This window comes from Giraffa tippelskirchi, chromosome Y (genome assembly GCF_054371585.1).
Source record: "Giraffa tippelskirchi isolate mGirTip1 chromosome Y, T2T-mGirTip1v1.2.pri, whole genome shotgun sequence".
NCBI lineage: Eukaryota > Metazoa > Chordata > Mammalia > Artiodactyla > Giraffidae > Giraffa > Giraffa tippelskirchi.
In genome coordinates this window covers 6,563,148-6,585,059 of record NC_137290.1, presented here as the reverse complement: position 1 = coordinate 6,585,059, position 21,912 = coordinate 6,563,148, and the positions used below count along the sequence as shown (strand labels likewise).

Below are 21,912 nucleotides of genomic sequence, written 5' to 3'. Positions count from 1 at the left end.
GTTAACATGTTAAATTGATCTGGTTCTTTTAAGAAAATCCATTATTTGGCACAGCTGCCAGCACCAGTGTGTGGTAACAGTGGTAATACTGATTTACCAGCCAACAGAAAGGACCAAAAGTTGGAAACTGCGCACTTCTGCCATAGGTTACCTATTCCAATTCTTGATTCTTAAATAGATAAATGCAATACATGCTATATAGGTCATTACGATTTCTGTGATTTACAGTAAAAATTGTTTCTCTATATACCTACCTTATACCATCTTTGTCATTTATCCAAATACTTAAAACTAAAAGAGGTCTTTCACAAATTAGTTCTGCAGATAACCAAGAAATCTCACTTTCAAACTCTTCATGGGGAGAGAACAAATTCATTTCTACCTCTCATTAAACCACAACTGACAGCAAAGATTGTGTTCAACTCTTTATTTTAGTAAAATCAGAACACACACAGCACATGCAGTGCTAGCATCTAAAACTAATACATTAAGCAATTACTAAACTTACAGTGACTCGAGGTTCAATGTTTACATTCAGCAAATTAAAATCCATTCTTATTTACTGAAAATATTGCTGGCTGACAAAATTTAATGTAAGCCACTGATTACGGCAATACATAAAGATAACCACATGTTTGAGAATTAGGCCAGACCCTGAAAAACAAACAACATATGTAACTAAATAGAACTGTATAGAATTTCTGAAAATGTTAACACTTCGTTAAGTGTTTAGAAGTATTTAACATATCAAAACCTTGGCATGTTATAGTTTCAAGTTGTGAATTCTGTCTTACATTTTGTTAGAAAGGTAAAACTACCTACACATTGTCAATGCTGGGTCTGCTTAGTTTGACTAAAAGTGTAGTAAGACTTAACATTAAAGCTCACACTAACCTGAAATTTATTATGAAACATACGGTGACATTCAACATTCAAGTGCCAGTGTTTTTGTACTGTCTTTTGGTCAAGTTTCTTTGAACTTTCAAAGAATAACTTTAAGGCTTACAAAAATAAATATTTGTCAAAATGTTTCAATAAATACTACACAGACTAGCATTAGCAGCAAAGAAGTATCTTAAATCTGTCATGTGCAAAAAGTTTTCTTCTCAACTATCACTCTATGGTCCCAAATAACATTTTAGAATCTAGTTCTAAAAAAATCTCCAAGAGACAAAATAAGACTGGAAGTTTAGGAACATGCACACAAGGCATATATATATATATATAAAATTCTCTTAATGTGCAATAAAATAAGTACTTTGTAAAAAATTTATGAGCAAAATGTACAAGAGTTTAAACCTATACTAATTGAAATAGCACCGTTAACAAATGACCTCAATACTGTCAAGTGCACCTATTTAATAGTTTTGGAACAAGGCACAATACACCTGAAAATCTATTATTGCACTTGTAAGAAATTTCTGCCTTCTTATGCCATTGTTAAATTATGAAGATCATCATTTTTCAACCAGAGAATCAGTAGCAGTTCCAAGTGGCAGAGACAATTTTAGTTGCTGAATAATCATCTTTGGCCAAATTTAGCAGAAAACAACTGTAAATGCAATGGAAACCTATGCAATTAAAATACTACTATGCAGAAAAATCACCCTGAGCAGCTTAGTTCGTATTTCTAACCCATGTAATCTCAAGGATTTGTTTGCTGTTATTCCAACTGACAAAGCCCACAAATGTAAGCCATTTTAACATTTCAACAAGAGTAAAGAAAATCTGCAATAAAATAAAAGCCTGCTGCATAATCCCTCCTACTCATATCCTCTTGACCAAAAAACATCAACACTAGCATCCATTTAAGACCAAAATCCAAGCAGATCCATAAAAGGACTGGTCACTGGCATGGTCAGTCATTCTATCATTTCAATTTTACTTCTGGCAGGCATGAAAAAATCTAATTAGATAAAATTTCCACTAAACACTTTTTTTAAAATCAAACTTTCAAATTTTTCCTGCAGTAACATATACCTAAGACTTGTCTAGCTTAGAATTAAAAGAGGAACTGTTATATTTACTTGCATTAACCTTCAATAGTACTTTCAAAAATGTATGGATGTATTCATACATGCAACCTTATCATGACTGGAATGGCTTATTTACAGACTATAAATGCCTATCCAGGATAGAATGAGCAACTACAAACTTAAATTAGTTCAGGTTGCCACATCAGAAGGTAATTCTGCTGTAAGATATTTTTCTCCCCAATTTCCAAGTATTAAGTCCTAATGCAAGTTACTGCTCAAGTTTTCTTACTTTGTAATACTTCTGAATTAACGATTCCTGTTTAAATAAGTTGTATCACACCTGTGTGCCAAGGTGTGATCTTAGCCCAAGTTTAGTGAATTTATTCCATGGATACAATTGAAAACTTGAGCATTATTGAGCCAACAGGACATCAAAATAATAAGCTGTCTATAAACTTAAAGTCATAGTACATTAACAAACAAATGATCCTCAATCACAAAATCATAAATGCAGTCTGGGGTGGAAACAAGCAGAAGGGGAGTTAATCTAAACTATAGCAACTAAGTTTTCAAACCAATGGAGTTGTTTTCCTTTTCTTCTTTGGCTTTAAGCTCCCTTGAATTTTCAAGAGAATCACTGTGGGTAACACACTGTAAGATCTTTCTACACAAAACAATCTGGCAAAGTTACATGTGGTTTCCATTGTAGCTTTTTTTAAAGTGACTGCAAAGCAGCTTCAGTTGCCCCACCAGTCAACCCCCTGAGAGCTGTAATTTCCTCCATATCCTTCACTACTGTAGAAGCCTCCACGGCTACCTATCAAGAAATGTTAAAAAAAAAAAAAAAAAAAAAAGACAAATTAGGTCAGCCATATTTCCTTTTTCTAGTTTTTCTAGAAATCTGATATAAACCTAATAAAAAACACTATATTATTTGGTTGTGTTCTTTGCAAATAAAATTTCTCCAATTACTTTGAAAAAGGGGGGAAGGCCCTTGTAAAAATATAAAAGGGGGCACATTATACTATTACCTCCACCAAATCCTCTGCTGCTGCCATGACCACCTCCACCACTGCGGCTGCTGCTTGCACGACCACTTGAACTGCCAGAACTGCTACTTTGTCGGTAATCACGGGCACCAAATCCTCCACCGAATCTATATTACAAGGAAAAAGATACGATGGTTTTTAAAGAACATAATTGAAATAAAATAACAATTTCCATGCATAAACTTCCCAATCCTCAACTTCATTTCCAGGTGGCTTCTTCCTCTAAAAGTATTTCTGGCATTTACTCCACATTATCCTTTCTGAAAATGTCGCTTCTACAGTAATGGCAGTTTTTAGTTAACCCTGGACAAAATCTCCTTTCCCAAATATTAACAACAAAGGTTTAGAACAATTCGTACCTCTTAGAACGGCCACGATTACTCTTAGACTGGTGTTCGTAAGCCATATTTTCTAACCAAGATGGCACTTCTTGTTTGGCTTCAACAAGAAGATCCAACAAATCTTTTATGATATTTATATTTCTTTCATTGAAAAATGAGGTGGCAACACCTATAAGAATCCAAAAAAGTAAATGAAGTATAGAACATTAATCAGAAAACAAAAATGTAAACAATATGCAATATTAAACTGTCTGACATCCGATGTCAACTTTCCATTGAAAACAGGTTCTGGGATTTAAAATTCTGAGTCAAACCATCAAGCAATCAAACACTTTACCAAGGTTTCCTACACGTCCTGTACGGCCAATCCGATGTACATATTCCTCAATATCACTTGGCAAATCAAAATTGATGACATGTTTCACATTTGAAATGTCTAGCCCTCTTGCTGCCACCTAAAAAAGGTAATTTTTGTTAAAATAAGGCAATATTCAAACATGTATAATTGAAAAAAGAAAAAAAAAAAAAAGAGACCAGAAAATATACACACAGCAGTAGCCACTAGAATTGGGCTTTTTCCTGAGCGGAACTGATGAAGAGCTTCCTCTCTATCTCTCTGTGATCGGTCTCCATGGATACTTGTACAAGCATATCCTTCACGATATAAGAAATCCTCCAAAGAATCAGCCCCTTTTTTGGTCTCCACAAAAACTAAACTCAGCGAATCCGTCCCTGAAAAATTGTTGACAAAAAGGCTTTCTTTACTAACAGCAACTCTGCATCATTGCTTGATCTAAATATTGATTAGTTAGTTAGTTCTCTTTGCACTCAGAAAGAATGCACATGGAGATAATGAAAAAGCAGTTTTACTTCCATGGTCAGAAGGGTGAGTAAACACAGGGTATAGGTTAAAAGTATTTAAACAGAGTCTCTTTATACCTAGCAACATAATTACTTAAAATTTTACCTGTTGCACTTAAGAGATCAAGCAGAAATGACCGTTTGTCTGCGTCTTCCACCCAAACTACTTTTTGTGTGATGTTCTCAGAGGTAGAGCCAACTCTACCTACGGCCAGAAAGATATAATCATCCAAGAAATCACGAGCAAGCATCTGTAAGAGGGAAGAAAGTCTTTACTTTTTTCCTACTTTAACAAACATCAACTGAAGATAACATCTATACAAATGTTCTTTTAATAAAAAAAAAAAAAGGAACCACCTGAATTTCCTTAGGAAAAGTAGCACTAAACATCATGGTATGGCGAACACCCTTCTGTGGCATAGTGTCTTGTTCAACTATACGACGTATCTGAGGTTCAAATCCCATATCCAGCATCCTATCAGCTTCATCCAACACCAAGTATCTGTTATTAAAAAGATAGTTTAGAAATTGATGACAAACTTAATTGTTGTTGTGTCTATACTGAATTATGCTAATATATTCATTCTAACATTTGAGATTCAAATTTCACTATGTAAACCATATACAGATCACATAACCAAATGAGCTCTTATTTGTTACAATGAACCAAGCAGATTAGCTATAATACTTAACAAAATACTACAAAGTTGATGACTACTAATATACAAATTAATTACACCTCATATATAAAAATCAACTTACTTGCAGAAATCTAATCCAATCTTTCCTCTTTCCATCATATCCACCAGGCGTCCTGGAGTAGCAACTAACAAGTGACATCCACGTTCTAAGTCTCGAATCTGTTGACCAATATCAGCACCACCGTATACCACACAAGGACGAACTCGAGACCGGTATGAAAACTATAAGCAATAATTTATTACATGGTCATAAAAACTACACTAGAATCTATTAAAAAAGTCAATAATCAGCAAAATGAATACTTACTTTCCTGGCTTCCTCATAGATCTGTACAGCCAACTCTCTTGTTGGGGCTAAAACCAAGGAGATTGGATACTGTTTACGGCGTCCATACCTTCCATTTTCCTAAGAATTAAGTACAATTTATAAATTAAGCTCAAAGATTCAAATCTTTTTTTATTCATTTCTAAAGTTTGTGACAACAAAATCCACTCTGTAATTTAAGAACTATATTTGAAAATGAATTTTTATTGAGTTAACAGACTAAACAAAGTATATTTGCTTGAAAGAAAAGTTCCAACAGATGATTACAAAAATTGTTCTAAGCAAAACGAATCTCTACCTTCACAGCTTTCAAAGCCTCGCCTGGACCATCTGTATAAATCTGACTCAAGATGGGCAAAAGAAATGCTGCAGTCTTCCCAGACCCTGTTAAAAAAATAATGGCTTATTAAGTTTGAATAATAAAAAATTTATTCTAAATACCCATTGAGTGAAAAAAATTTTTTTTTATTTAATGCCTAATTCTATGACAAATGTATTCATACAACTAAGTGATGAATGCTGGATGATTTGTGATCCATTTTTAACAGATCAACATATACTTCTTTCCAATGATCTACAGAAGAACACAACTGTTTTTACTTTTAAATTGGCATCAACTACTACTGCAAGATTTTTTTTGTTATTCGGCAACTGGTAGAATGTCAGCAAACTTTCTTAAGATGAAGAACTCTACTAGCAAAGGACATTTTAGATCATTCTTTTACTTTGCAAAATAAAAGCCATGGGTACTAACTGCTGCAAGAAAACATTATTTTAAAAAACAAGTGCTTGTCTTGTCCCAAAGGCCAGTTACATATAAAAGAAGTGATCTACTGCTTAAAAAAAAAAAAAAAAAAAAAAAGAGTATAAAAAATGACAAATGATTTAAATTTATAATATTTACATACACACACCTATACAGTAAGTTCAGTACATAAGCAAAGTTAATATTTGCACTCTTTAACCTATGCCAAATTCTGATACAGGACAAAACAGTACTACAGCCCTCTCAGTCCCTAACTCATAAAACACTAAAGGATGAGAGGCACTTTTTCCTTTCTCAGGATGACAGGCTCTTCCCTGATTGTACATTTCCTATCGCAATTATACTGCTAACTTTCCCTCCACTGACTTCATAATTTTCCCCTGCTGTGTACTCAGTGCAAAGTCAGCAATGTCAACTGGCCGACAATACTGTTACAGACTTCCCTAAGATGCCCTGACAAAAACACTAGTTTTATCCAAAGGATTTAAAGACATAAGAGATATGCCCAGCTAATATTCACCTAACTATAAAATCAAGTTAAATACAGAACATAGGCCTCTCTATATAATGTAGTTTTTTATAAAGCTAGTCCAGGTATTCTTCATTAATGAACTTACCTGTTTGGGCACAAGCCATCAGGTCTCTTTTTTCTTTAATAATGGGAATGGCATGTTTTTGCACTGGAGTAGGACGTGTATAACGAGTAAGCTCAATGTTTCCCATAATAATTTCTCCCATTGCAACATCACTGAACTGTTAATGAAATTTAACCAGATTGATCAAATAAATATATAATCTAGATAGAAATGCCTTAATGTTCTGCTGCAACTTGTTTTATATTAACATTAGAATGGAATTAACTAGCTAAATGTCTGCTTGTGACTAAATGTATAGCTGCTTTGGATTTTAGATGAAAGTATCCAGTTATTTCTAAGAAAACAGACTTCTGAAGGTCTAATCTACAACAAAGTCATTCTTAGATTTTCTGTATGTTTGACATTTTTCCTATTTTAGGATTCCTCAAAACGGTGACATTAGTCTCAGTCTCTCCTTTCTCATAACCCAGTGAAATTTTCAGCAGTAACTGTAAACAAGTTAAAAAGTCAAATAAAATACTTACACTTTCAATGTGTGGAGGACAGTTATTGCCAGTTACCTCTACTGGTATATCATCGTATTTCTCAAAGTTAATCCCAGTGTTTCCTCCAGAAAACAGCTCCCTGAAATGAAATGATTGTTATATGTACGACGCTAGATGGCAAGTTTCCTATCAACATAAATATCAAAACTTACTGCTCCAAGCGTTCACTTGGTGGAAGTGGTTTTGACCAATCATCATCATCTGACTTGTCACACCAACGACTATGTCCACTACGCTCAAATCTGCCAAAGCCAGTTCTGTCACCACGACTGCCAATGCCTTCACCGTCATTCCGCCCACGATCATCAAACCTAAACAGCACAAGCAAACAGATTACAGAGTATAAATAGCTGTATATTAGTAATTCAATTGTTGCTCACAAGTAACTTTCAAAGATGCCAGTAACTCAATATTGGGTAACTCATTTGTGAAATAAGATCTTCTAATCTAGCTGTGGTTATCTGTAATTTGTACATAATCGGAAAACAAAAGCATTAATGTCAAGGAATATCTGAATATATACACATCAACCAGCACACTCTTACTACTTTTAATTCCTGTTAAACAGACTAAAACTAGTAAAGACCTTTTAGAGTTAAAAATGAGTGACCAATGTTTTGCTTAAAATCTAATCTATAGGGGGACTTCCCTGGTGGTTCAGAGATTAAGATTCTGTTTCCACTGCAGGGGACATGGGTTTGATCCCTGATAAAATCCCATATGCAGCATGGCAAAACACAGAGGGGAGGGAAACCTACTAAATTATAATGGAAGGATAGTCTGTTAATGAAAAACAACATAATTAAATGTCACAGAAAGTACAAAGAATGAGAACACATCAAATTAAGAGTTGATTCCTGAAATGCTATGTTATACACACTTAAAAGATAACAATAATTTACCTTCCCCTTGATCCACTTCCTCGATCACTGAGGTAACTGGGTCTTCCTCTTGAATCGCGAGTTCCAAAACTGCTGTAGGCATCCTTTTCTTTACTAGAACTCCACCCTGAACTATCTTTACCATAAAAACCTTTCAAAAAAGTAAGAGTTAGAAAAAGTGACAACAGTTTTACACGTTTCCTGTCTTTTCAAAGACAGAATCTTCCTTTGTCTTATCCTTGTGACATCAAAGGGCACTGATATTACTATCAAACCCTGGAAATGAGAATCAAGGTTGAGAAGTGTTTTCACTAGCAAACAGAATTTTCCTATCTTAAATCCTCTTTTCCACTAAAAATTATGGTATTAAGCAAAAAAACCTCACAGAAAGACAACGATCACTGAATGAATACCGCCCCTGAGAAGATAATAGCTGTGAAAGTATGCCAGTGAAAATCTGGGCTCAAAGCTGGTTAAAAGGAATATGAAATTCACATGATATAAAATTACATGAATGTTTCTAACGTTAAGAAGTCCTAATTTTTGAAAACAGAAAGCATAGAAGAAAAATGTGCACACATTCCCAAAGTGACCACATTCTCGCAGCTTTGATTAATTTTCAAAGCAGATAAAGTTGAATAACCATTTACCTTTAGATGCTTCTCTATTCCTTAAGTGAGGAGGTACATAACGCCCTTCTATAAGAGAAAATGTAAAATTAAAAATCGATCAGTTGGTCCTAGGGATTTTCCTGTTGATCAAGTAAGATTCTGTGTTCCCACTGTAGATGGTACATAGGTTAGCTCCCTGGTTAGGAAACCAAGATCTCACATGCCTTGTGGCATGCCAAAACAAGCAAAAAACAAAACAAAAAACTCATCCTAGAAAACACTTTTAGAACAGCTATTCTTTGAATTTAATTACTTAAGAGAAAAACTCCTAAAACTAAACACATTTCAACAGCTATCAGTGTAAAATTATTTTAAAAGACACTGCTCTTTCAGAAAATTGTCACATGAAACATAACCTTTAACAAATATAACCATTTCTATATACAATAAAACAGGCTACGAGGAAAGACGGTATATATGCCCTAAGTCTGTTAACCAATTTCAACCCAGCTGTTTCTCTTTTGGCAACACAAACATTAAACAATTTAAATAATGAGAACTGGAAAGGAAAGATGATTTTAAGGAGGAACTGATAGGAAATCCAAATTAAAACTAAATCTCTAACTTTACGTGAGATTAAGTACTTCAAAACTGATATTACAAGTAAATCTTTTAAAAATTCATATAGTGACAAATAATATATCAATTAACCAGCTTGAAGAGGCTTTTCAGAGTGTACTAACTGCTCTCTTGGAAATCAAGGTACAAGCTGAGATATGCTGCCACAAACTTCCTGTCCCTGTCCACTTATTCCTGTCCCTACCTGCTAACAGTGACATTAACTTCACTGCAACCAGTAGCAAATAAAAACAATGCAGAAACACTATTCTTTTCCCAAGATTTAACTTTTCAAATAAACTTTTAATAACATAGTTAATATTTCAAGTTCTAATTACCACCTAAGAATCAGTAAAGCCAGGTTCCATCAGAAAGGCTCAGTTTCTTCATGGAAAATGAGCAACAGCCATAACAAACAATTGCACAGGTTCCCTTTATTAGGTTTAATACAGTTCAAATTCAGGTCAATTCAAAAGAGAGATCAACATATCCTCACCTTCATGTCTAATGAGAATTCATACTGGGTATAAGAGGTTTTCTAAAAGTGTGAATATTAACTTTCTTTGGAATGATTAAGAGTTTACACTGGAAAAGAACCAACTAGTATCTTATTATCCAAACATGCCAAATTACTTTATAAATTTATATGGTCATGGAATAGTTTTTAAATTTAAAATTACTAAATATAATGAGATATTAACAGATTCTAAATAAACAAAAATTTTACTTACTGGTAGTTGTACTTCCTCCTCCACTCTGGTTATTATCAGAGTTCAGGTTTAGATTAGCCATCTAGGAGAACAGAGATATTAATAGTTCACATGCTGAAAAAAGGAAAAATCAAGCACAGACAGCATTATAAGAGACAAATTAGAAGTCCTAAATTCCAGTCCTACATTGTATCATTACAAGCTCTTATTTTTAACACCCTGTACTAGTCTACAAATTTTGGCAAATGCAAAAAATAGGACTTGCATGCCAAGAAGTACACCAGTACAGATAGGATAGTTCAAATACATTCATCCAAAATAAGTTTTCTCCCAAAGTAATTCTGCATAGTAAAATCTCCGCAGTCACCAAAAGTTACATTCTCAAAGTCACTTGTTTTCTGGGCAAGCTGAAGATTCCTTAACTTCTTTATTCCCTACATACTGTATAACTTAAAACCAATTACAAAAAATTATATTGGAGTATAGTGTATAAGTTTTCAATTCAAAGAAATTTGTAAGCAGCAACAGTACCATAAAAATGTTTCTAACTTTATATTGCAGCACTGTGCAACTTTTTAATTCAAATCAATTCATAGCAGCAGCACCATCCATCACTTAGTGTGCAATGTGACATTTATTATTATCATTTATCATTATTGTTACTACACTGTGAAGGCAGTATTTATTATCTGCCATTCTATGATAAATGCAAACTAGCCAAATGACATTAAAAGTTTGTACAAGAGAAGCACCTTTAATTTCGCTTCATTACCTGTCCCTTTATACTGATGGATTTCAATACTGTAGAAAAGTTTCAGTTTATTGAGTTTCATAAAAACTAACCAAGAAGTAAAAATGGAAAATCATACACGGCAGAATAAATTTTAAAAAGCACAAAAGATCAAGGAGCAATACTGACACCTATCAGCTAAAGGAAATGTGCTATATAATGTTTATACACACGTTAAAAGTTCAAGAATAATTTACCAAATAACATGCATCAACAAAGACATTACTTCTCCACATCGAATCTGGTTACTACTAAATTACAATGACCCAAGAGATAGTTTTATAAACAGTTAAACAGTTTATTTTAAAAGTTAAAGTTAAATGTAAAAGTTTCTCATGTACACAGAAAACACTACAAATGTTTTGTATCAAATTTTCAACCTCTGCACTCTCCTTAGCCCACTAAATTACAGCTCAGCATACTGCATCATACGTGGCTACAATCGTAACGTTAGAGAGAAAAGATCCTCAAAGAAGTATCTATCAAATTCCACCAACTATGTACTACTTAGAAATAAAATTTGGGAGCAAGTAGTGTCATGAAGCTCTGTTTAACGACTTACAAGACAGATATCCTGTTTAAGGTTTATGTCCTTGGTCAATATCCATTACTAAACTTGCAAAACAAAAGTTCAGATAAGCTGCACACTTAAAAATTAAAAAAGAGTTAGAAACCCTAGAGTTTTTCTAAAGGAAACAACGCAAGAATGAAATAGATTTTTCAGAAATGCAAAAAAAGTCTGTAAAATCACTCTTCTTAGATACTGTATTCTGTTCCGAATTCCGAACATTTCAAAAAAAGCAATATACTGAGAACACGTCTTGACTGACATATTTGAATGTTTTCAACTAGGTACAAGAAAGCAGTAACCTAGTTTTTCCTGCGAATAGCCTCTTTTCTAGTTATTTTCTCTCAGATAAAACTCAAAAGACAAACGCTTAACCTTAGGACACGTTCAACACAGTACTACGACTCAAAAGCTTAACACCCTCGGGTTAACGGCCATTCAGTGACTTTTTAAGTAAAGGGAACACCGCAAATCTCTAAACTCCCGCCAGCTTCCGGATTCCATTATACGCAAATAAGAATGTACGTAAGCAAGCGGCGACCGTTTCTTCCTCCCCTTGCCCCTTCCCCTTCCGCGTCTTCTGCGTCACAAAGCTTTCCACTCCGGAAACACCTGAGGTACTTAGTCAAAGTACAGCGGAAAGAAATCCTAGAGGGATTTCTTTTGTAAAACTAAAACGTCCGCCAGCGTCGCACAAGCACAAACCAAGAAAGCGTAGGGCTTTGGTGAGCGGAGCACAGTGCTGAAAAGCAGTGCAACGGAACAACAGTGGCCGCCGCCATTGCTGAGGAATAAGGCCCAGTGCCCAACCCCCTTCCCATTTAGTTCCCGCAAGCGACTGTACGCCTGTATGCCAACGACACCTCTGTGCCTAAAATTACTGCCATACAGTAAAAGCCAAGAATCTCAACAGAAACAAAGTGGGCCAATACCGCGTACCTCCAGTCATCACTCATCAGTCAGCCCCGACACGCCGCTCCGAGATCGCGCACACACCAAATCCGCCATTGTGAGTGGCCATGATACACTATGTAAACGAAGTCAGAACGCTACCAACTCGTTTCTTTTTCCATGCCGCCCCCCACCAATTCCTTAAGTCGGTTTTTCCCCTCGTTTGCTCACTGTCCAGCCACACTCAAATAAAGGAACCAGCAAAAGGAAGAGGAAGGTGGCAAGTCAACACTCCTCCATAAGTCAAATTAATCCTGAGTAAATGCCCACGGAGAAAGGCGAGATAGGTATATGTTGACTCACCTGCTGGTCCACCTCCTGCACGTTTTTCATTGCCTCATGACTCATGCCTGAAGAAAAGCGCGAAGTCTCAGTCTCACACCGCTTGCCTAGCGTATCCTATTTGAAAAGACTCCCGCGGCAACCGGCTCTCGACTTGGCCTGCCGGAAACAAACTTGCTTGAGCGGTTTTACGCCAATACGTAACCGTACGTCTGCCTCTCTGATTGGAGGAACCCCCCAACCGCCAAATTCCTTTAAACCTACCGTTACTTCTTACCGGCCAAGTCGCGTTAGTTAAGTGATAATCTCGCGAGATCTTTTAGTAAATCCCGTCCGTCAAATGCTCTCAGAACATGCGAGAGCGTCTATTCCGCCCCCCGCCTGAAGTGTTGAAGTATTGCACAACTAGCAGTCTCCCTCTTTCAACCGCTTGGGGGTGGATTTAAAGATAACACCAGTGAACCTCAATCTTCCCTATCCCCTCCCCGCCCTCGTAGTTTCCCAGCTCCTTCTAAAGTTCTGCGATGCCCTTCTTAGTTCCACAAATCTGAATTTCTGTAAAATATCTGTTTCAAATACCCTCGCCCACCTTTAAGAAGCTTCCCAATGTCGAAACTATCAAAAAATCCTGAATCCAAGAAGGTTGAGGATCACTTGACCGCAGGTGTCCACTGTGTTGGTCATTTTGTACACTGGTCAACGATAACGAATAGGCGAAAAAAACAGGAGGCGGGGAGACGGCCTCAAAGGAGGGTGGATAGATACTGGGGGAAAGCGGGGGTGGGGAGAAGAGGGAAACGGACAGGGAGACCGCAGCACGTGCTGGCGTCCAGACTCTGCCAGGCTGCGGGGGCTTGGCCAGAAACCCAAGGCCCGTCGGATGTACTGGCAACGACTGTGCCCTTCAAGTTTCTAATCTTCCCGCGTCACGCAGTGACGTAACAATTGAACAATTATACTTTGAATGACCTGCTGATAACGCACCTTTGGGGGATTGCTGGTTCACCCCCTCCCTCACCGCGCAGATTCTAAGTATTTTATTTCACTAAGGTCTAGGTTTCACTGGATCTAGGTCTGGTGGCAACTAGTAGTGCACTACTCCAAAACCACAGGGCCCTCGGGGGTTGATAACTATACTGTTGAGACCCAGCAGACTTAGGTCTGTTTGCGGCTGGAAGTCAGCCTGCTGAACAAACTAGTAAGTGTTTGGATCTAGGCTCGCTGTGACCCTCAGGCTTCTGAGATGGGTGTGAAATGTAAAGAAATGCGCTCCTGCCATGGGAGGAAACGCTTCTTGTGGCCCCTTTCCAGTTCCCTAGAAGGTTCAGCGCTATGGGGCCCTTACATGGAAGAAAACATGTTGAATAAGTGCAGGGTACTTTTCACCTCTTTCGTAAAAACAATTTTCTATTCCTCTGTGTGACAAAAAGTTAAACGTTTGGTAGGTCTCCTATTAGTAGTGTTCAAAAAACTATGTAGACAAAATATTTGCCACACAAAACACTCTTCTGGATTTTCGGTTTCAAAATGGAAATATTCAAGGTTGTTGAAACAATTTGCTTTATTGCTTTGTCAATTTGTAGGTATAAGCTAAACTGGCTTTCTATATAGCAAGTGTTTTGTGACACTCTTGCAAAGGGGATCCCTTTCAGGACTCAAGACTGGCCTCTTGTGTAACACTCCATTATGAGTTGTTTTAGGAGACACATGTGCTGACAAAGCAAGAGGCTTTAGTGGTAAGAGGCACCACAGTGATGAGTAGCAAGGTAAGGGAATCCAGGAGAACTGCATACAATCATGGGTTTTATGGTAATGGGTTAGTTTCTCTGTTGTCTCTCACCAATCATTGAGATTCCAGGTCCTTCGTAGTGATATATGCATCACCCATCAAGATGGAGTCTAGTAAGAAGGATTCTGGGAGGTGGCAGGGCACATGGCATCTCCTTTTGACCTTTCCTGAATTCTTCCACTTGGTGGAGGCTTATTAGTTCCACGGTCCTTACAAGGACCTCCTGTTTTAAAGTAACTCATGCAAATGGATACAATGGTGCCTGGCCAGGGTGGGCAGTTTCAGTGACAACTGAACCCTGACAACTAAACCCTGAGAGACTTGATACTCAACATACTTCTTGGGAACTGGGACAGAGGTCTCTTCCTATTGGGTGTAGGCATAGTCCTGGCTAACTAAGCAGATATCTCCCTCTACCTGACATCAGTCAAGTTATTCTGTGCCTGAAACCAGCAAATCTGAAACCTGAAACCTATAACAAGCACTTTGACCTGAAACTGTTGGATCCTGTCACAAAGTTGCCAGGGACCAAACAGGAAGCCAAACAAGATGGTGTTCACCGGGTCCAGAGAAGGAAGGCAAAATTTGTGATGAGGTAGGTAGGATGTATGACTTTCTTCGGATTGGCTGGTGGTGAGGTTGAGGTGACATAGTGATGCTCCAGGAATCTTGTGCTCAGCCTGAAGTTATCATCCTTCACCTGGATAAGAACCGCAATTTTGCAGAACACAAAGATATTGATATGCATATTCCTTGAGTAGGAACCAAGACCTTGCCCCAAATCTATACCACCACTTGACTGCTCCTCCTCTGTTTCTATATCCCCTCCATTCCCTGATTAGCAATTCTTTGACTTTGACTTTTGGAATTAAGGACAGTCAAGGAGGCTGAATGAACCCTATATCCTACAAAGAAGAAATAGGGGACACAAAAAGAACCCAAGACCCTACAGGGTCCTGCTCAGTTTAATTTAGGGAAATGGGCAACTCTGGCCACTTTCAGTCAAAATGAGACAGAGTGCTGTCTCAATTTGGAGAACAGATGCTGAATTGGCATTATTTGAGTTCTAAGTCGTGGAGTTGACTTGTATGATTAAAACCTCAATCCCTTGTTCTGCCTTTTGATGTAACAGACCCAATTAGGAGTAGTCGAATGAGTGACAGTTAGACTTTCAATAGACAAATCTCATTTATTTTCAGAAGAATAAGCTGGAAACCCAGTCTAGACCTTGCCCTTTGGGGAAATCTGCAGCAAGGTAGCCAGTAGTCTAGTTTTACCTAAGTAGGTTTTAACATTTAATGTAGTACTAACATATGGACAGCAGGTGCTATTGGTCATCATACATGTCTCTTCTTTTTGTTAAAGTATGATCTAAAGCAATTCCATCTAAAAATGTACTAATTGTGGAGTGCCATAAAGGTCACAGGTGCAAGGCCTTGTACTGAGGCCACAGAACAAAGCCTAGAACTAAGGTCATCTCTAGAACTGACAGACCTATAGTAACAGTTGCCAGGAGTCTCCCTGATCCTTACTAGTCAGCTCCTTGGCCTCATATTAGGTAAAAATGCCCATCCTGGTACTCACCCTATACTGCTCTAACCAATCAGCTAATGCCACCTTTCCAACAGGCATTTTCTTTGTCTTAAGGCTATAAAAATTGGGTACTAACTCATGAAATATTTCGGCTCCCATGAGCCAGCCTGCTATTCTAACAGTGTCCTGTCTGCTCTCCCTGACCTGTCAGGAGGTTGACCCACTGTGCTTGCAGTGCCACAGTATCTCTGCACTTTGTTCTTAGTAAACTCACTCACTTTTGAAATGCTCTGTGTCTGGAAACTCTTCTCCAACCTGCTCTAAAACTGCCACAACAATAGTTAAAAGAGGAGACATTTTAAAAGTAAGGTAACAGTTATTAGATGCCAGCAGACATTGCTTTGAGAATGTCCAGTGCTATCCAATTCTGACACAGCTCAGAGAACTCAGGCTTATAGCTATATAAGGACTTGTTCAAAGTCAAGCACATAGTGTCACCTATGTATTTCCTTAAACGTTTCAACTATAGTTACTGGGTTTTGACATTTAATTGTAATTTTCTCTTTAAGAGCCAAAGCAGATGTCACCATTATTGAGGTTAGTGTTTCTCTAGGTATGAGAAGATGTAAGAATTGGACTCATTCCTCAAATCTTCTCCTGAATATATCTAACTCTCTGAAGACCTGTTCTGCCCGTTTTTCCCAGAGCACAGATTGCCTCATTTCTGATCTCCACCCTGAACTCCTCTCAGCAGATAATAAAAGTCAGCTGCAGCAGTAACCATAATTTAATCTTTGCAGAGGTAGATGGCAAGTGCCAGTTTCCAGATGACAGGGCCCCTTCACAGTAATAAATTTGACCATGCTTTGGGGGCATCTCATGTCCATTTTGTCCAACAGTGCTAAAAATGCTTATTCCCAGGTCTGGTGAAGATTTCACTGGTAGGTCACTGCCTCTTTAACAGTGCCTAAAGGCTCTGGACCACTTGCCTCACTAGCCTCTTATGGTCCAGGAAAATATTCTGTTATTGCTGCTTCTCATTTCTAGAGTTAAACTATTCATCTTATTTGGAACAACATATTATCATTTTATCACAGGCTCAGTCACACATTTTGTAATAAAATACACAAAAACTTTGTAAAACAGGACAAGTACAAATAACAAAGACTGGAGAGCTCTTCAAAAAATTAGAGATACCAAGGGAATATTTCATGCAAAGATGGGCACAATAAAGGGCAAAACCATATGGACCTAACACAAGCAGAAGATATTAAAAAGAGGTCGCAAGACTACACAGAAGTATACAAAAAACATCTTCATGATGCATATAACCATGATGGTGTGATCACTCACCTAGAACCAGACATCCTGGAGTGCAGAGTACATCATTCAAAATTCTGGGCTGGATGAAGCACAAGCTGAAATCAAGATTGCCAGGAGAAATATCAATAATCTCAAATATGCAGATGACACTACCCTTATGGCAGAAAGTGAAGAAGAACTAAAGACCCTTTTGATGAAAGGGAAAGACAAAGAGTGGAAAAGCTGGCTTAAAACTCAACATTCAAGAAACTAAGATTATGGCATCAGGTCCCATCATGTCATAGGAGATAGATGGGGAAACGATGGAAACAGTGACATACTTTATTTTCATGGGCTCCCAAATCACTGTAGATGGTGACTGCAATGATGAAATTAAAAGAAGAAAAGCTCCTTGGAAGAAAAGCTATGACCATCCTAGACAGCATATTAAATGGCAGAGACTCTTTGCTGACAAAGGTCCATCTAGTCAAGGCTATGGTTTTTCCAGTAGTCATGTATAGATGTGAGAGCCAGACCATAAAGAAAGCTGAGCACTGGAGAACAGATGCTTTTGAACTGTGGTGTTGGAGAAGATTCTTGAGAGTCCAAGGGACTCTCAATTTGGAGGTCAAATCAGTCAATCCTAAATGAAATTAGTCCTGAATATTCATTGGAAGGATTGCTGCTGAAGCTAAAGCTCCAATACTTTGGCCACCTGATGGTAAGAGCTGACTCATTGGAATAAGACTCTGATGCTAAGAAAGATGGAAGGCAGGAAGAGAAGGGGATGACAGAGGATGAGATGGTTGGATGGCATCACTGACTCAATGGACTTAGTTTGTGCATGCTCTGGGAGTTGGCGATGGACAGGGAGGTCTGGCATCCATGGGGCCGCAAAGAATCAGACAGGACTGAGCAACTGAACTGAATGGAACTGACAAACACAGCTAGCAGTATTAGTAAAGTCTTAAGTAAGAATTAAGCTAAGAAATTCCATTAGATGCATCCCAGTAATATCCCAGGTTATCTGACTTAGTCTATTCTGCACCAGTCCTTATCTTTCAGGAAAATTATACATTGACATTATCTATAAGGCCTACAGCCCAGTTTCCTAATGTCACTAGACTGATTATCCTTAGTATGATTTAACTGTTCCCAACACAGAGGAGACTTTAAACTTAAATTGCCATAGCCTGGTGTTATCTACATAGATCCAGCCCATAATTGTGGGTGATTTTATTCCTTGGCTGAAGCTTTACTTGTTGCTCTAGTTTGATAACAGAAGAAACGCATATTTATGAAAAGAAAACTCATACTTATGGCCAGAGTCAGAGGAGACATTATTAATTGGCCAAGTGAGCGAAGTTCATCTAGTAAAATCAATAGTGACCTAAAATGTCTATAATTTTTCTTCTAAATTTCCCCAGGACCATCCAGTCTGAGCCTTGGAGTGCAGAAATTCACCAAGGTAACCCACAAGTACTACATGCAGGTAATCAGCCACAATCCCAACAACAGGATTCATTTATAAAACTATTAATAGTATCATGCCTATGACAGAAAACATTTGATTCATATGCAAAGTTCCAAGAAGTCAAGAAAATATTATAAATGATCATAAGTCACATCCAGGATCTTGGGTGGCTTGTTTACTTCTGATGTCATCTTCTTATCCTGGTGTGTTTAGTTTCTCCTATGCTTGAGAGTCATTCTGAAGTGATATTGAGGTCAGCTGTCCTTCCTATAGGCCAGTCCAGTGCAGGGGCCCTTTGTGAGTGGAAATTAATTAAAGAGTCAATTTCCTTCAGTTTCACTTTTCATGAGCTAAACTAAGAGTGCCTGATAAGGGTCCTTCCACCCAGGTTGGAGGCAGACCTTTAAGTTAGGCTTTTCCTGTATATATAATACCCTGGCTGCAGGTTGTGGGGCATCTGATCTGATTTAGCACTATGGTGTGAAAGTCAGAAATTTGCATTTATTCAAAAGTTCTACAAATCTTGAAGAGGAAGTATTTTTGTAAAGGCATCCATAAAACTCTAACTGAAACTATAATGACAGAAGACTTAAGAAGGCACGTTTAAATCTGATTACAATGCAACTGAAAAAGTAACTTGGTTACTGCTGTGACATTCAACACTTTCAGATAACTACAATCATGAGTGATAAGATTTTACCAGGATATATCAGAATTTAGGAACTCTGTATAATCTCTAGAATATTTACATTAAAAACATTTACCATACAATATAACCTCAAAGGGCTCTCCTGGTGGCTCAGTGATAAAGAATCTGTCTGCAATGCAGGAGATCTGGGTTTGATCTCTGGGTGTGAAAGATCCTCTGGAGAAGGGACTGGCAACCCACTGCAGTATTTTTGCCTGGAGAATTCCATGGACAGAGGAGCCGGGCATGCTATAAGCTAAAAGGATTTACTACCCATTTGATAATATTTCCCATTTAATTTAGCCTACCAAATGAAACTTCTTAGTTTAATACCACTCTTTGGGCTGTTTCAGAGGCCATTTGAAGCACCCCAAAGTTAGCTAGAGATCAAGAAGACTTCATGAAAATTTGATTTAGGAATTTTTATCAGAATTATCAAAAGAGTTTAGAACACTCAGTCAGATAGGGTCATAGATCACTGTGAAACAAAGGTGGTTCTCTTAGCCAGGACTGGTGAGTATATCACTTAGCTTGCTGGTATGTCACAATGAGCATGTACTAAAGCGCAAGGTCTAGCAGAAGTCAACTCTGTCATCTTGGACCCAGCTAGTTCTAACCAGTTTTCATCATACCCTATGGCCATGTCATTCTTTTAAATATTATGCCCTGCTCCTTTCCCTCCTGTTTCACTTCCTCTTTAGAGATTTTACTCCTATGTTCTTTTGGGAAGCAATGAGACAATGATCCATCTTCTATAAAAGTGCCTCAAGGCTGAGTATGGACACTGACCCTGCCTGTCAGGAAGTAAAAATCTCTGGATGCTTGATCCAGGGGACCCAGGGGCAGGAAAGCACCCTGTTTTAAATTTACGTGCTGGAATCCCCATATAGCCAACATCTTGATGTGGAATTCTTGTAACTGCTTCCATAGCCTTTATATGAATTTCCTTGATGATGAAGCGCTTTTTGGAACACCATAAGAGTACAAAAGTAGGTATAAATGATAGAAGACTTAAAAGGTATGGTTAAATATTGAGTCTTTAAAAATGACGCTGTTAAAGTGCCACACTCAATATGCCAGCAAATTTGGACAACTCAGCAGTGGCCACAGACTGGAAAAGTTCAGTTTTCATTCCAATCCCAAAGCAAAGCCATGCCAAAGAATGTTCAAACTACCACACAGTTGCACTCATCTCACACACATTATGCTAGCAAAGTAATGCTCAAAATTCTCCAAGCCAGGCTTCAACAGTATGTGAATAGAGAACTTCCAGATGTTCAAGCTGCATTTAGAAAAGGCAGAGGAACCAGAGAAACCAAATTGCCAACATCTGTTAGATCACAGAAAAACCAAGACAGTTCCAGAGAAACATCTACTTCTTTTTTATTGACTATGCCAAAGCCTTTGACTGTGTGGATCACAACAAACTGTGGAAAATTCTTAAAGAGATGGGAACACCAGACCACCTGACCTGCCTCTTGAGAAACCTGAATGCAGGTCAGGAAGCAACAGTTAGAACTGGACATGGAACAACAGACTGGTTCCAAATAGGAAAAGGAGTACGTCAAGGCTGTATATTGTCACCCTGCTTATTTAACTTATATGCAGAGTGCATCATGAGAAACACTGCATTGGAAGAAACACAAGCTGGAATCAAGATTGCCAGGAAAATTATCAATAACCTCAGATATGCAGATGACACCACCCTTATGGCAGAAAGTGAAGAAGAACTAAAGAGCCTCTTGATGAAAGTGAAAGAAGAGGGTAGAAAAGCTGGCTTAAAACTCAACATTCAAAAAAACTAAGAACATGTAATGGCATCCGGTCCCATCACTTCATGGCAAATAGATGGGAAACAATGGAAACAGAGAGACTTTATTTTCTTGTGCTCGCAAATCACTGTAGATGGTGACTACAACCATGAAATTAAAAGAAGAAAAGCTCCTTGGAATAAAAGCTAGGACAAACCTAGAAAAGAAAAGTGAAATGAACTCACTTAGTTCTGTGCAACTCTTTGCAACACCATGGACTGTAGCCTGCTAGGCTCCTCCTTCCATGGGATTCTCCAGGCAAGAATATTGGAGTGGATTGCCATTTACTGCTCCAGAGAATCTTCCCAACCCAGGGATCAAACCTGGGTCTCCTGAATTGTAGGCAGACTCCTTATGATCTGAGCCACCAGGGAAGTCACAAATCTAGACAGCATATTAAAAGCAGAGATGTTACTTTGGTGTCTAAAGTCCATCTAGTAAAAGTTATGTTTTTTCCAGTAGTCATATATGGGTGTGAGAGATGGACTGTGAAGAAGGCTGAGCGCCGAAGAATTGATGGTTTTGAACTGTGGTGCTGGAGAAGACTCTTGAGAGTCCCTTGAACTGCAAGGAGATCCAACCAGTCAATCCTCAAGGAAATCAGTCCTGAATATTCATTTGAAGGACTGATGCTGAAGCTGAAGCTCCAATACTTTGGCCACCTGATTGGAAGAACTGACCCATTGGAAAAGACCCTGATGCTGGGAAAGATTGAAGGTAAGAAGAGAAGGGGATGACAGAGGA

The 21,912-nt window shown here is 37.9% G+C and overlaps 1 protein-coding gene across 5 annotated transcripts; it reads right to left on the bottom strand.

Moving 5' to 3' along the window:
* Positions 1–412: 412 nt before the first annotated feature.
* Positions 413–13,485, bottom strand: LOC145537618 (ATP-dependent RNA helicase DDX3X-like). 5 transcript variants are annotated; one of them, XM_081568319.1, is made up of 18 exons: positions 13,161–13,485; positions 12,593–12,730; positions 10,002–10,062; positions 8,692–8,739; positions 8,063–8,192; positions 7,313–7,471; positions 7,140–7,239; positions 6,637–6,772; positions 5,552–5,637; positions 5,236–5,334; positions 4,990–5,150; positions 4,585–4,729; positions 4,334–4,478; positions 3,917–4,098; positions 3,704–3,821; positions 3,385–3,535; positions 3,002–3,132; positions 413–2,793 (listed from the first exon to the last, which is right to left on the bottom strand). In XM_081568319.1, the coding sequence occupies exons 2-18, from the start codon at positions 12,635–12,637 to the stop codon at positions 2,714–2,716; spliced, it is 1,977 nt and encodes a 658-aa protein (XP_081424445.1). In that variant the 5' UTR covers positions 12,638–12,730; positions 13,161–13,485; the 3' UTR covers positions 413–2,713. The 5 variants fall into 5 exon arrangements, with proteins under 5 accessions (XP_081424445.1, XP_081424446.1, XP_081424448.1 ...); XM_081568320.1 differs by having other exon boundaries at positions 3,008–3,132; XM_081568322.1 differs by lacking the exon at positions 8,692–8,739 and having other exon boundaries at positions 3,008–3,132.
* Positions 13,486–21,912: the final 8,427 nt, after the last annotated feature.